Genomic DNA, 16,740 nt, shown 5'->3' with positions numbered 1-16,740 from the left:
GCTCAATGGGTAGTGATCAATGGCTCCATGTCTAGTTGGCAGCAGGTATCAAGTGGAGTGCCCCTGGGGCCAGTTTTGTTCAATATCTTCATTAATGATCTGGAGGATGGTGTGGACTGCACCCTCAGCAAGTCTGCAGATGACACTAAACTGGGGGGAGTGGTAGATACGCTGGAGGGTAGGGATAGGATACAGATGGACCTAGACAAATTGGAGGATTGGGCCAAAAGAAATCTGATGAGGTTCAACAAAGACAAGTGAGAGTCCTGCACTTAGGACGGAAGAATCCCATGCATTGCTACAGACTAGGGACTAAATGGCTAGGCAGCAGTTTGGCAGAAAAGGACCTAGGGGTTACAGTGGACGAGAAGCTGGATATGAGTCAACAGTGTGCCCTTGTTGCCAAAAAGGCTACCGGCATTTGGGGCTGTATAAGTAGGGGCATTGCCAGCAGATTGAGGGAAGTGATCATATAATCATAGAATATCAGGGTTGGAAGGGACCCCTGAAGGTCATCTAGTCCAACCCCCTGCTCGAAGCAGGACCAATTCCCAGTTAAATCATCCCAGCCAGGGCTTTGTCAAGCCTGACCTTAAAAACCTCTAAGGAAGGAGATTCTACCACCTCCCTAGGTAACGCATTCCAGTGTTTCACCACCCTCTTAGTGAAAAAGTTTTTCCTAATATCCAATCTAAACCTCCCCCACTGCAACTTGAGACCATTACTCCTCGTTCTGTCATCTGCTACCATTGAGAACAGTCTAGAGCCATCCTCTTTGGAACCCCCTTTCAGGTAGTTGAAAGCAGCTATCAAATCCCCCCTCATTCTTCTCTTCTGCAGGCTAAACAATCCCAGCTCCCTCAGCCTCTCCTCATAACTCATGTGTTCCAGACCCCTAATCATTTTTGTTGCCCTTCGCTGGACTCTCTCCAATTTATCCACATCCTTCTTGTAGTGTGGGGCCCAAAACTGGACACAGTACTCCAGATGAGGCCTCACCAATGTCGAATAGAGGGGAACGATCATGTCCCTCGATCTGCTCGCTATGCCCCTACTTATACATCCCAAAATGCCATTGGCCTTGTTGGCAACAAGGGCACACTGCTGACTCATATCCAGCTTCTTGTCCACTGTCACCCCTAGGTCCTTTTCCGTAGAACTGCTGCCTAGCCATTCGGTCCCTAGTCTGTAGCGGTGCATTGGATTCTTCCATCCTAAGTGCAGGACCCTGCACTTATCCTTATTGAACCTCATCAGATTTCTTTTGGCCCAATCCTCCAATTTGTCTAGGTCCTTCTGTATCCTATCCCTCCCCTCCAGCGTATCTACCACTCCTCCCAGTTTAGTATCATCCGCAAATTTGCTGAGAGTGCAATCCACACCATCCTCCAGATCATTAATGAAGATATTGAACAAAACCGGCCCCAGGACCGACCCTTGGGGCACTCCACTTGATACCGGCTGCCAACTAGACATGGAGCCATTGATCACTACCTGTTGAGCCCGACAATCTAGCCAGCTTTCTACCCACCTTATAGTGCATTCATCCAGCCCATACTTCCTTAACTTGCTGACAAGAATACTGTGGGAGACCGTGTCAAAAGCTTTGCTAAAGTCAAGAAACAATACATCCACTGCTTTCCCTTCATCCACAGAACCAGTAATCTCATCATAAAAGGCGATTAGATTAGTCAGGCATGACCTTCCCTTGGTGAATCCATGCTGGCTGTTCCTGATCACTTTTCTCTCATGCAAGTGCTTCAGGATTGATTCTTTGAGGACCTGCTCCATGATTTTTCCAGGGACTGAGGTGAGGCTGACTGGCCTGTAGTTCCCAGGATCCTCCTTCTTCCCTTTTTTAAAGATTGGCACTACATTAGCCTTTTTCCAGTCATCCGGGACTTCCCCGGTTCGCCACGAGTTTTCAAAGATAATGGCCAATGGCTCTGCAATCACAGCCGCCAATTCCTTCAGCACTCTCGGATGCAACTCGTCCGGCCCCATGGACTTACACACGTCCAGCTTTTCTAAATAGTCCCTAACCACCTCTATCTCCTCTATCAATCCCCTCTATTTGATATTGATGAGGCCTCATCTGGAATACTGTGTCCAGTTTTGGGCCCCACACTACAAGAAGGACGTGGAAAAATTGGAAAGTGTCCAGTGGAGGGCAACAAAAATTATTCGGGGACTGGAACAGATGACTTATGAGGAGAGGCTGAGGGAACTAGGACTGTTTAGTCTGTGGAAGAGAAGAATGAGGGGGGATTTGATAGCTGCTTTCAACTACCTGAAAGGGGGTTCCAAAGAGGATGGATCTAGACTGTTCTTAGTGGTAGCAGATGACAGAACAAGGAGCAATGGTCTCAAGCTGCAGTGGGGGAGGTTTAGGTTGGATATTAGGGAAAAGTTTTTCACCAGGAGGGTGGTGAAGCACTGGAATGCATTACCTAGGGAGGTGGTGGAATCTCCTTCCTTTGAGGTTTTTAAGGTCGAGCTTGACAAAGCCCTGGCTGGGATGATTTAGTTGGGGATTGGTCCTGCTTTGAGCACGGGGTGGGACTAGATGACCTCCTGAGGTCCTTTCCAATCCTGATATTCTATTCTATGATATCCATTTCCTTAAAGGGAAAGCAGATGCTAAGACTTCAAGCTAGGACAAAAGTAAATGTGGCATAATTCACATCTTAAAAAGGCTTCACTACAATACAATACAATAAAATGCACATTCTGGTTTATATACTGTTGCTGTAGCAAATAAACATGCAAAGAATCATTGAGTTGATCCTTTTTACTTTGCGACCCTTGTACGTAATAAAGTAGTTCTACTGAAAGTCCAAGTTAGATGCTATTCTTTTAAACTGAACACACTGTGTTACAGTGTGGTTTTGAGTTTAGGAGTTGGCAAAAGACCTTTCTGGATTTGGAAGATTACTTTTGGTATTCTAATGAACTATATGGATGTGAGCCTCAAAGTGAATTCCCATTTAGATCAATTACCCATATGGTTTTACCATATACATTTCAAATGTCTTTTCCATTATCACAAGAGAGACATAACTTGACTGTTTCCAGTATATTGATATGATGCCAAAACAATGATAGGTGATTTAGAGATAATGTTCCTGCACCAAAGAATATACAGTCTAAATAGACAATGTATGGATGAGAGAGTGAGAACTTCAACAAGTAGCAAAAAGGATAAAGAGGCAAATGTTTAGCAAACTAAAGTAGTGCATAGTGGCCTCAAAAATTCCAATTTCAAATACACTTCAGATTAATAATTAAATAAGCACCTACCTCATGAACTTTCAGGCTACTGAACTTAATAAGCTGAATGTAGTTTTCCTTTAATCAGAACAAATTTGACATCCAAATTTTATTGTCTGGTGTAGAGTAAGCAAGTAAAATAAGCACAATGGTATGGATTTTAAACTTTTAATGTGCTAATTAGGCAGAGAAACATTAAGACTTGAATACTGGGGAAGAGTGAAGATGCAATTAGCTGTGATTTAATGAGCTGTGTAACGATAAGCGACAGGGCTATGTAACTTTACAGCCACAATTTCCTGACTAGATGAACTCTTAAACACTGCAATACTAAGCCCTACCCCCAAGGCAAGTTAACCTTTCTAATGTAACTGTTCAGAGGTCAACAGCAACATTCCAACACTGGCCTACAAAGTTTTCAGGGACCAACACAATATCTTGGCAACAGGAAATGCCTATGGTTTCATAGTAATCTTAGCTCCAATTAGAGCAAGCACCATTTTCCACTCTAGCCTCAATATTTTTCAGTTCATGATGATCTAGTTTATTAGATGGTTGAGTTCATCTGCTGAAAAGAGAATCTTTTAAGTAGCCACCACAAGTGGAATTCAATATCTAGGGCATCCAACAATCAGAAGTCATAGCAAATAAAGTTTGGATGACAAGAAGGGTGCATCTACAAAGAACACCTATTTAAAAACGCCTCATACAAACTGGAAGCCCGAACCTTGAAAGAAAACAAATCTCAGCACTGGAAAAATGATATTTGTAGCATGGGGGGAGGGGGGGAGAGGAAGAGAAAATCTTTAATCTGTCATGCCACAGCCTTCCATGTCACAATCTCCAAGCCTCACTCCCACACCTAATCTGAAAGTGGGGAAAAAACCACCATCACTGAAATGAGGAGTAGTTAACACTTACGAGGGGCTATGAGATTCTTGGATGGAGGCACTACTGGATTACTACTGCTCACAGAAATAAGCCAAATTAATGTTGCCCACAGAATCTTAATTCTGCCTCCTTGGGTATACGAATTACGATAGTCTGTACTTGTATGGTTACATCGTTACTTGTATGGTTAACTTGTATGGTTACATACAGTTTTCTTCTGCGGACCCCTGGCCTCATTCAGTGCACAGACTGGACAATGCACAGCAGGATCGGAGTCATGCAGACGCTGTTCTTTATTTTTGGCCATATTCTATTTGCAGTTACCACAGGATAAATATGAATTTATGCTGCTATTCAACTAACCACATCTGAGCCCTCAGTAGAGCAGAATGTGTAATGAATGAGATCGTGCAATTAAAGAACATAGTCATGCACATGAGGTAGAATTAAGGCCATATAGGCAGCCTTAGTTTTGGCATTTCCTGGGCTTTAAGTGTTCCTTTTGGAACAGTAGTGTTCAATATAATTTTTCATATGAACACAAAGTAATGGAAGCAGCATGGCCCAGTGGCTGAGGCACCAAACTGGAATTCAGTAAAACTACATTCTATTTATTACCCTACCACTGAGTAGCTGCAGGACCTTGGGCATGTCACAACATCTCTGCTTTAGTTTCCCCAACTGCAAAATGAGGACAATAATGCTTACCCACCTTTGCAAGTGCTTTCAGACCAATAGATGAAACTTATTATGGAGAGGCAGTAGAATTTTCCTGGAGCAGGGACACAGATCTTTTACAGGGAAAGTAGCTTTCTGCAGTGCAATTCATTATGCGAGGGAATGGGGGCATATGTAGATTCTGACATTTAAGATTACTACTACTTTTACTACACTTTGACCTTTTTCATTCATATTTCCCTCCTTGTAGTACAACAGCTTCCCAGAGCTACATATTCACCAAAATAAATTATTTACTTGATTCCTATTTATTTGCACATCTGTACTCAAGTGCACTCATAAGCACTGTATCCTCTGCAAAATGGCTCTATTAAGAGAATGGTGGACAACATCCAAATAGGACAAATGATTTCAACAGCCACCTGATGTCCCAATTGGATAAATCAAGATGGAAAGCAAAGACCAGAGAATGAAGTGCCAGTAACTATAATATGCAAAAAGAAAAGGAGTACTTGTGACACCTTAGAGACATCCAATGAAGTGAGCTGTAGCTCATGAAAGCTTATGCTCAAATAAATTGGTTAGTCTCTAAGGTGCCACAAGTACTCCTTTTCTTTTTGCAAATACAGACTAACACGGCTGTTATTCTGAAACCTGTAACTATAATATCTAATCCATCCCAAATAACTGCTGCAACAGGCAAAAAGACAGTTTGCCAAGAGACCAGAGAGCCAAAAGTAGCCCGCCATAATTCTTTAACACACAAACACCAGGTTCAGATGATTCACAGCCATTGCAACACCATGAGACAAGTAAGCATGATTTGCCTCATGCAACACAGCAACTGTGCCGCACTGTGTCTTTATTATACTATCCCTCTGCCAATATCAACAAGTGGCAACAGTGTAATCTTCAAAATCTTGCTTACCAGGACAATTCACTAAATGAATGTCACTCTAAGAAACTTCCCTCTCATCCAGTGATAGGGTTTTGAAAAATAGAGTGTACAGTGCATCTCTTATTTCAATTAAGAAAACAGCAGCCAACATCTTGAAGACCAAATATGCATGCGTTAGTTCCTGAGGTCTTTCCCTGGTTTCATAAAGAACAAACGAGCCAGTGTTATAGGAGAGTACTGAAAGATGGCCAAGTTGCACATGTGCCGTGTTTTACTTGCTGTCTGAACCTGTTGGTATAATATTTCCTTAAAAGTGACAAGATAAAGCATCTTCTGGCAAAAGCTTGACAGAAGTCTGTAAACATTTCAGTAAAGTTCTTAGGCAGCTGCAAGAGGAGGAAAAGGTTACCCAAATTAAAGCAAGGCAGCTTGATCAAATTCCACTATTTGAAAAGTGTGGGGAATCAGAGCCAAAAACCCAACTGCATAGACAAGCATGTGTGTGCACAAACAAATCAAACGCTTGTCCAGTTTGCAAGTAGTGAAAATATTTTAGATAAGATTTTGCAGCCTTTGTCTTCAGTAAAAAAAAAATAGGAAACAGCAGTCAAAACCCTTTTCAGTCTTCTGGAACATACTAAATATCTGAGAAGAATCTGAAAAGAGGAAACAGCAAGAGATTTATGAGGTTCTGCTTCCCACGAGGACCTATTGTACTTTACTAGTCTGATCTGTAAGCTGTTCTAGCCAAGAGCCTTCCCAATGCATCTGAACTACCCCTCTTGTAATAGCAATCCAACAAAATAAATATGTTGACAGAAATTACCCATCCGGGGTTCCAGCAAGAATATAGTATGAAGAGAAAGTGCCCATTTAGAATCATTAACTTTGCTTTCTCTCCACTTTTTACCAGTAATTCCAGTAGCCCTTCTGAAGCAAGAATTATATCAAAAGGGACTTTTTCCCCCAAAAAACCTTTCATACATTACTGTAATAATGTCGCATTCCTACGTAGTAAAGAAATACGTACATTGCTAATACGCCAGACTTCTACAGAGATCCTCTGACATCTCATTTTCTAAAAGAATATCACACTTCAACAACCTTAACTTTGCCCTGTTTTGATGCCATGCAATAAGCCTACAATTAGTGTTATCTTTTAGTGTTCTTATTCACAGATTAAACTGATTTTTTCTAAAAAGACTGATTTTTTCTCAGTTTCTATTGGCTATTTCCACGCCCCCCCACCTTCCCCAGTGTCACTATAGGGCAGAGTTAAGGTTGTTTGAGTACTTTATGTATTTTCATATCTTAACATGAATTTCTTTTAAGTTGAACCTGAACTCTGAATTTCATGGTTTGTAATACTTGTTTCTTGTATAATTATATCACTATAAAGTTTTACTGAAATTATTGATATATTCACAACCTTAACTCCAATTTAATGTAATTTTTGTGGGAATTCCTTTGTTTTTAGAATTAAATATTTCCTACATGTAGAATCCTAAAGAAAATGCTACAATGTACTATTTAATTATTTAAAGGTACGTAGCATGAACCCTAACCCAACCTTTTTCTCCTTGAACTGTAACTTTGCACCTCAGTCTAGAGAAGCACAAAGCAGCTAGAACATATTGGATAGTTTCCCTAGCTCCTGACCGCCACTTTCCCCTTCCCACTAAAACTGCACTTTTCCCACCAGTTTTGCCTGTCCTGCTCTTCCTGTTGAGTAGTTCTTATGCAACAGATCATTTTGTTTTGCTTAAGAAATGTAAGATCAATTATGTAACCACAAGTGCTGCTTCTGTAAAAGAGTTACAAGAGATAGGCATACAACTAAACAAAAAAGGAAGCAAACAACTCTAGGTTTGGTTTAATGGCAAACCATCTGGAGGTTAGTTGAGACACACAGGTACCCTTCAGGAAATAGAAATTCAGCCCATGTGAGAGGAACAAAACATGGCAGGAAAAATGGAAGATGGGAATTGAGAGAATAAGAAGGAATTTGAAAAGCAAATAGCTAAGGAGCTAATGAATGATAAAAGTACTGTACTGTACAAAAAACTGGTCGAGAGGTAGAAAACAAGGAGTAGGAATGAACAGCCTGTTTTCAGTATGGAAAAAAAAATCATAGTGAAACACCCCAGAGATAGATAAAGAAAACAGTGCTGAATATATGCATTAGTGTTCCAGAAGAGGGCTGAAGAGTGAGGTGGCAAAGTTTTTCCAAAGATACAAAATTATTACTTAGTTGAGACTGGAGAAAATTGAGGAACTTCAGAGAGCACCCACACAACTAGATAACCAGGCAGCATTAACAACAGATGAAATTCAGTTTTGACAAACGGAAAATAAAGCATATTGTGCTAGGTTCTAAATTAGTTGTAACCACTAACACCTGTTGGGTGTCACTGTGGACAACTCAATGAAAATATCTGCTAAATGGACAGCAATTGTCAAACAGGTAAATAAGGTACATATTATATAAAGAATGAGTATTGAAATTATATAATCAATTGTATACCTTGAATACCGTGCTAAGCTCTCAAGAGATATATAGCAAAAAACAGAGCCACAGATGAGCAAAATAAATTAGACATGACAAACTTTCAGAAGAGGAGAGATTTAAAAACTGAAATAAACTCACAAGTTTTGTAAAAGTGCTTCTTACCTCAGACTACTGAGTTGAGTAAAATGACTATTGTAGTTTCAAAACAAGAAATCTGCACCGTCTTCCGAGCTCACATCCCTTGGCATCACAGTTACATTTAAGAATCTAGGCCCAGATCCTGGGATGTCATGAAGAGGTTTTGCTCCCAACATCGCAAATGTGACCCGAGCTTGCCTATGCAATGCTGATCCCTGGCTGCCATATTGCACCCTTGGGGCTGCTGGCAGCCAGTGCAACTTCAGAGCAGCCTTTAAATCCGATATATTAGGCCAGAGGACTGAACTCAGTACAGGACTCGCATAGGACTGAGGAACATAAAGGCCATATTTTCACCCTGACCTCTCCCAAACTGCACTGGGCCATTCCTCTCAGCCATAATGGATGATCTGGGCCCTCAACTTTTCAATAGGCTAAACCGAGCATTAAAAGCTTGATTTTAATGTTTTTTTTCAAATCAGATTATTAGTTATTAATGCCACATTGTCAAAAGAAAAATGATAATAGTTTAACTAAGAACAGAGTGGGTGCTACAAATAATGGTTGTGTGCATTCTTGATACAATTCCAAGTGTCCAGTGGGAAAACACCAGGTAAGTAGCTCTTAATCTATATGTTATTATGCTCTATGAAAGACCAGTTGGCCCTATTCCCATCACTACAAGTACCACATGGCATTCTTTTTTCTTCACATATTCCCCAAAATAAATTATGATGTGTTAACGCCCAACTGTATTTCTAAGTGCATTATTGCTCACTTTATGACAATTCAGCCATGTCAGAGCTCAGATAGTTGGTGAACACCTACCAAGACACAATCTTGTTTACCAAAAATTTACTGCTACAACTTTCATCTATTCATTCCTGATACCAAGCTATTTTTGATTTCTTCCACCGATGGTTCCGACGGGCTACCAGCACTAGATAGACTACATTCTGCCTGAAAAGTGGGTGGCTTACCGCCTGACGTGATAACAACACTTGAGCTTTAGCTTAGACCCCAGGATGGGCCTGTTAGCCTGGGTTGAAAGCACCATACTCCGGTCCGAGGTTTGTGTGCACACACCGGAGCAGGTTAGGGATAAGAGCCTGGGTTAATTCTGTAGTGAAGATATACCCCCAGAGTAGGAAGTTAGAAGACATTACTTTCTTACCCTGTAATTATCCATAATTACAGCTAACCATGGCTTTATTGTCTTCATCACATCTTCAAGCAAATGCTTCTCAACTGCAGACCCATCATGGAAGGTAAGATTTCCCACATGGATAGCTTTCCTCACTTCTGAGAGTGATAAAAACGCTCCAAAATATTCCTGGTCAGCAGGCTCCTGTTACAAGAAAGCTGCATTAAACAAAACACAATTTTCAGCAGTGTGACCACATACATAAAGATCAAAACCCCTGACCCCTGCCAACTCTTGTTTATTCAAGACATTAGCCAGTGAGTCCACTGATACTCTAAAATAAGCTACAATAAAGGGGAAGGTCCCTCCTCCCCCCAGCTCTTCTTGAGCCTAAAGAGAAAATGGAGGGGGATGTCTAAACTGACTTATTACCAGATATTTTAGATGCCATACTGTTCTATTTCTGCTGTATATGGAAAGGAATTCAACTCCCATCAGAGATCATTCTATTACCAAACATGATCGGGCTTGAATTTGTGAAATACATAGCAGCTCTCTAACATTGCAAAGTGCATTCTACAAAAGATGGCTTAAAGACCAAGTGTTTAAGCTGAGTAAGGCCTTGATCAGCTAAAGTATTTAAGTGCTTAACTTTAAGCATGTGAATATTTTCTTTGAAGTCAGTGGGAAAACTCATACTTTGAGCTAAGCATGTGCTTAGGTGTGTGGGTAGACTGGCACTAAAATTACATTTATACATACACCTTTACTACATTCAGGCAATTTCCTAACCCTGACATACAGAATAAGACATTTGCTTATGTTAGACAGTAAATTTCTTTTGTTTTGGGGCTTTTGGTTATTGCAATAGTAAGTTTACCTGGCACTGCAAAAAGTTAAAGTAGTTGCTACATCCTGTAACATTCTGAATGTAGGAAGAATTTGTTTCATCACCATTCAAAAGAGTATCAAATACCTGGAGGGAGAAACCAAGATAAACATATGTATTTAAAACACAAAACATACAATCAAAACTGCTTCTCAATTAAACTTGCTCTTTATGTCATGTTCTTACTGGAGTTTAAATATGAATTTCATTCCATGCATTAATATTAGAAAGCTATTTAAGTTTCCAAAGCTAAAGCCACAATTATAAGAGAACAGAATCTTTTCCAGTCAATTTCAGGAATATACTTTCATGGTTCATGTCATAAATATAAAGGGAAGGGTAAACCCCTTTAAAATCCCTCCTGGCCAGAGGAAAAATCCTCTCACCTGTAAAGGGTTAAGAAGCTAAAGGGAACCTCGCTGGCACCTGACCAAAATGACCAATGAGGAGACAAGATACTTTCAAAAGCTGGGAGGAGGGAGAGAAACAAAGGGTCTATGTCTGTCTGTATGCTGCTTTTGCGGGGGATAGAACAGGAATGGAGTCTTAGAACTTTTTGTAAGTAATCTAGCTAGGTATGTGTTAGATTGTGATTTCTTTAAATGGCTGAGAAAAGAACTGTGCTGAATAGAATGACTATTCCTGTTTATGTGTCTTTTTTGTAACTTAAGGTTTTGCCTAGAGGGATTCTCTGTGTTTTGAATCTAATTACCCTGTAAGGTATTTACCATCCTGATTTTTACAGAGGTGATTCCTTTACTTCTATTAAAAGTCTTCTTGTAAGAAAACCGAATGCTTTTTCATTGTTCTAAGATCCAAGCGTTTGGGTCTGTGGTCACCTATGCAAATTGGTGAGGATTTTTACCAAACCTTCCCCAGGAAGTGGGGTGCAAGGGTTGGGAGGATTTTGGGGGGAAAGACGTGTCCAAACTACGTTTCCCAGTAAGCCCAGTTAAAGTTTGGTGGTGGCAGTGGAAATTCCAAGGCCAAAGGGTAAAATTAATTTGTACCTTGGGGAAGTTTTAACCTAAGCTGGTAAAAGTAAGCTTAGGAGGTTTTCATGCAGGCCCCCACATCTGTACCCTAGAGTTCAGAGTGGGGGAGGAAACTTGACAGTTCATGAACCTAAATTTGCCTCTAAATAATGTAAATATCTTTACAGTCTACACTTTCGTCTATGTGTATTGCAAAGTCCAAAGGTTATCCATTTCATTATGAAAAAGAATTCACTGCTATTTATGCAGTATATGGGCTTGCCTGTCTATATTTATGATTACTTGTATATTTATTTATGGCTTCTAAACTTGAGTTTTACTTTTAGTTTGCTATCTGATGATTTCAGATTGGAATATGGGTTACACCTGAAAACCACTCAAAAATCTCAATCTAGGACAGATGCATTCTGCCTTCTCATTTAGTGTCATGCATTTATCCTTCACAGACTGCACTGGCTTCCAGATGGTTTCTGGGTACAATTCAAGGTGTTTCTTTGAAATATTAAGCTCTTTATGGCTTTATCACTTTAAGCGGCTGGAATCTTCAGACCAATTACCCCTGATTTATGTGCCCACTGTCAGAGCGTTCTCAAAGAGGCCTTCTAATCCAGAATTTGCCCCTTACCTTGGTTCAACAGGTTGAGTCTGTTGCCCATCTAGTCACTCAATGGTGGGTGGGATGGTGGGTTGACTGGAAAGGGTCTTTAGGTTTTGAAGCTTAAGGAGCTTTATTAACAACTCTGTGATATTACCAACAATTAAAAAGATATGACAAGAACTTGGAATAAAATAAGATCTTTTGCCTAGAAACCAGTTTAGTCCCATTAGCTAGAAAAAGGAAATTAGAACGCTGGGAATTTTGCAATCTGGATCCTTACCAGATTATTCTTGGGGCTTGTTCTAAGTCCCATTAAAAATCCATAGAAAGACCTTTAATACTTAGCTTGATCCTTTTTATAAAAGGTTTAGCCTCTTCAACATGCATCCTTATGCAAAGTAAAGCTATTTTTCTGTCTTAGAAGCATATACTGAAGCGTTAAATAGTTCAACATGTAATAAAGGCAACTACATATGCTTCTAAGAGAGATTATTGAAGCTACACCCATGATAGTTCAGAGACCACTCTGCCCAACCCTGAGCCATCACCACTGACTCCCTGAAGTGGAAACATTAATGTACACAAATGTAAAGAAACGAAGTCAAGAGTCACATTTGCAGAACAAGAACTTGTGCCCCACTCCAACAGAAATGAATTTGAACTATTATTTTATAAATCATGTTGGCATCCCTCTGTTGTGTTATAAAAATACACTCATGTCATACTGACAGTCATAAGCTTTGAATTCAAAATTAATTTTAATATTTTTATCAAACAAGAGTTAACCATAAGTGCTGAATTACTGTTTGCATGAAAGATACACTGTAGAAGCAAAATTATTTTTCACTTTGGAGGGTTTTTTTTTTTAAAAAAAACAGGTTTGAAATCTGTACCAACTGAAAGTTATCCTTAAAGAATGCATTTCTTTGAAATCTGCCACTTTGTCATTTAACTTTTGTATTTTTCCCCCTCAGAAATTCAAGCTGGGTGGAAGTGTAATTTATTCTAGTAATATACTGTAAACACATTTATCATTACATCTATTACAAAATGTTCAGTCCTTCACTTTTGCTCCCACAGCCAGTCCTTCATGCTAACTCATTTTTAAAGATCAAAGTTAAAGCTTGTTTCAACAATCAAAGACAGGCTCAAACCCAGTTTACAACATCTCGCATTTCTCCCAAATTACTAGTGTCACAAATAAGGTCACTTAACATGGCAGCCAGCAGCAACAGGCTCAAATATCTATTAACGAGATGTGTTTATGAGAAACTTCTGCCCTGAACAAACAGGTACTGGTACTCTTAAAGCAATTGTAGTAACTGTTGTAGTAACTTGTATTTCTTGTACAGATACAATATGCAAGTGGAATATGCAGAAATGTTTCAAACATATTGAAGTGGATAGGTTAAACCTCTTCTTTCACTTTGGGAGCTGGCATGTTTCTTCATTTTCACTGAGACAAAAATTAATGGGCTAGATACCCAGCTGGTGTAAATCAGTTTCAAGGCCTAATAACTTTTTACTACAAGGTTACAAAAGCTAACTTCAAAGTTTATTTTCCCATGACAAATACACAAGCTTTTGCGACACCCTGTTGTTCAACCTATTCAGTTCATCTGTATTATGGCATGAATACAAAATACACATGAGCCTTTATCCCACAGTGGAAATGGATGGTATGCAGAACTTTACAGGACCAGGTCTTTAGTGTCTAGAGGTGAAATCCTGGCCCTATTGACATCAGCCCTAGAAATCCAGAAGTCAGTTGGGCCAGGGTTTCAGATTAGAACTGTTTGGGTAGCTTACTCGTTGGCTGTATTTTAAAGAATCCTTATTGAGGTTATAGGGACAAACCATCCCGATATGTAGAAAGAATAGTAAATATGGCAGGCGACCAGCTTGGCTTAACAGTGACATCCTTGCTGATCTTAAATACAAAAAAGAAGCTTACAAGAAGTGGAAGATTGGACAAATGACCAGGGAGGAGTATAAAAATATTGCTCAGGCATGCAGGAGTGAAATCAGGAAGGCCAAATCACACTTGGAGTTGCAGCTAGCAAGAGATGTTAAGAGTAACAAGAAGGGTTTCTTCAGGTATGTTAGCAACAAGAAGAAAGTCAAGGAAAGTGTGGGCCCCTTACTGAATGATGGAGGCAACCTAGTGACAGAGGATGTGGAAAAAGCTAATGTACTCAGTGCTTTTTTTGCCTCTGTCTTCATGAACAAGGTCAGCTCCCAGACTACTGCACTGGGCAGCACAGCATAGGGAGGAGGTGACCAGCCCTCTGTGGAGAAAGAAGTGGTTCGGGACTTTTTAGAAAAGCTGGACGTGCACAAGTCCATGGGGCTTGATGCGTTGCATCCGAGCGTGCTAAAGGAGTTGGCGGATGTGATTGCAGCGCCATTGGCCATTATCTTTGAAAACTCATGGCGATCGGGGGAACTCCCGGACGACTGGAAAAAGGCTAATGTAGTGCCCATCTTTAAAAAAGGGAAGGAGGAGGATCCTGGGAACTACAGGCCAGTCAGCCTCACCTCAGTCCCTGGAAAAATCATGGAACAGGGCTTCAAGGAATCAATTCTGAAGCACTTAGAGGAGAGGAAAGTGATTAGGAACAGTCAGCATGGATTCACCAAGGGAAAGTCATGCCGAACTAATCTAATTGCCTTCTATGATGAGATAACTAGTTCTGTGGATGAAGGGAAAGCAGTGGACGTGTTGTTCCTTGACTTTAGCAAAGCTTTTGACACTGGTCTCCCACAGTATTCTTGCCAGCAAGTTAAAGAAGTATGGGCTGGATGAATGGACTGTAAGGTGGATAGAAAGCTGGCTCGATTGTCGGGCTCAACGGGTAGTGATCAATGGCTCCATGTCTAGTTTGCAGCTGGTATCAAGTGGAGTGCCCCAACGGTCGGTCCTGGGGCCGGTTTTGTTCAATATCTTCATTAATGATCTGGAGGATGGTGTGGATTGCACCCTCAGCAAGTTTGCAGATGACACTAAACTGGGGGGAGTGATAGATACGCTGGAGGTAGGGATAGGATACAGATGGACCTAGACAAATTGGAGGATTGGGCCAAAAGAAATCTGATGAGGTTCAACAAAGACAAGTGAGAGTCCTGCACTTAGGACGGAAGAATCCCATGCATTGCTACAGACTAGGGACTAAATGGCTAGGCAGCAGTTCTGCAGAAAAGGACCTAGGGGTTACAGTGGACGAGAAGCTGGATATGAGTCCACAGTGTGCCCTTGTTGCCAAAAAGGCTACCGGCATTTTGGGCTGTATAAGTAGGGGCATTGCCAGCAGATCGAGGGACGTGATCATTCCCCTCTATTCGACATTAGTGAGGCCTCATCTGGAGTACTGTGTCCAGTTTTGGGCCCCACACTATAAGAAGGATGTGGAAAAATTGGAAAGAGTCCAGTGGAGGGCAACAAAAATTATTAGGGGACTGGAACACATGACTTATGAGGAGAGGCTGAGGGAACTGGGGATGTTTAGTCTACGAAGAGAAGAATGAGGGGGGATTTGATAGCTGCTTTCAACTACCTGAAAGGGGGTTCCAAAGAGGATGGCTCTAGACTGTTCTCAGTGGTAGCAGATGACAGAACAAGGAGTAATGGTTTCAAGTTGCAGTGGGGGAGATTTAGGTTGGATATTAGGAAAAACTTTCACTAGGAGGGTGGTGAAACACTGGAATGCATTACCTAGGGAGGTGGTGGAATCTCCTTCCTTTGAAGTTTTTAAGGTCAGGCTTGACAAAGCCGTGGCTGGGATGATTTAATTGGGGATTGGTCCTCCTTTGAGCAGGGGGTGGGACTAGATGACCTCCTGAGGTCCCTTTCAACCCTGATATTCTATGATTCTATGGTTGAAGAGTAAATACCGGCCTCTGAGGTGTTGAAGAAACCTTATCCTCCAGGCTAAGATAAAGGATCTTATAAATATTATGATTCAAGCATTCTATTTGTGTGGGGCTGAGAAACAGGTTCAAACTTTTATATTTGGTACATTTTCTGGCATGATGGACACTGTTAGTAGCGATTGTGCCAGTTTCCCCACACAGTGTTCTTCATTCATGAGCAAAGCTAGCTGATTCTGAATGGTGATACAGCAAATTTCCACTAGTCACAAGGTTGAAATTGGCACCTTGTGACCAAAGATGATTCAAAATTTTAACCTCTAGTAACTACATAGTGCAAGACTTCCACAGCTGGGTACCTAATCTAGGCTCCTAAATCCATATTTAGCCACTAAAATAGAAGGGTGTTTACTTTCAGAAGTGCTTAACAATCCCTCTCACTGAAATCAAGGGAGCTGCAGGTGTTCATCTTTAAGTGTCAAGCCACTTCTATTTACATGCCTAAATTTTGATTATAGTGCTTAACTATTAATCTTAGGTACTTATATGGCACTCAGTACTGTAGTGTCTGAGTATCCCACAAGTAATCCACTGCCAAGCAACTTACCCAACCTCTGGGGAGATCTTTTCCCTAAAAAGTAACAATTTTCTTATTTTCATCCTATTTTGCAAACATTGTGAGAAGTGTTATCTGTGTATTAAAAGTGTCTAACCAGAAAATACCCACATAATAAATATGATGCATATTCTCCCATTATAATGCTTAAATTATACAAAAGAAAAGTTACTTATTTAGAACACACAACAGAGATTATAAACTCAGAACAGTTACTATAATGCACTTCCAATGAGTTACAGATGCT

General features: G+C 40.5%; 1 protein-coding gene across 7 annotated transcripts in view; it reads right to left on the bottom strand.

Moving 5' to 3' along the window:
- The window catches only part of CPVL (carboxypeptidase vitellogenic like), a 100,355-nt gene that overhangs the window by 41,482 nt on the left and 42,133 nt on the right, over positions 1-16,740 (bottom strand). For all 7 annotated transcript variants that reach the window (XM_048838474.2, XM_048838471.2, XM_048838475.2 and 4 more), the window contains exons 11-12: positions 10,409-10,504; positions 9,559-9,732 (exon numbers count right to left, since the gene is read on the bottom strand). In XM_048838474.2, coding sequence (XP_048694431.2) covers positions 9,559-9,732; positions 10,409-10,504 — 270 coding nt within the window. The remainder of the gene's footprint in view (positions 1-9,558; positions 9,733-10,408; positions 10,505-16,740) is intronic.

The sequence above is a fragment of the Caretta caretta genome, chromosome 2 (genome assembly GCF_965140235.1).
Source record: "Caretta caretta isolate rCarCar2 chromosome 2, rCarCar1.hap1, whole genome shotgun sequence".
Taxonomy (NCBI): Eukaryota; Metazoa; Chordata; order Testudines; family Cheloniidae; genus Caretta; species Caretta caretta.
Note: the sequence above shows the minus strand (reverse complement) of the source record. Positions and strands in the feature narration are given on the sequence as shown.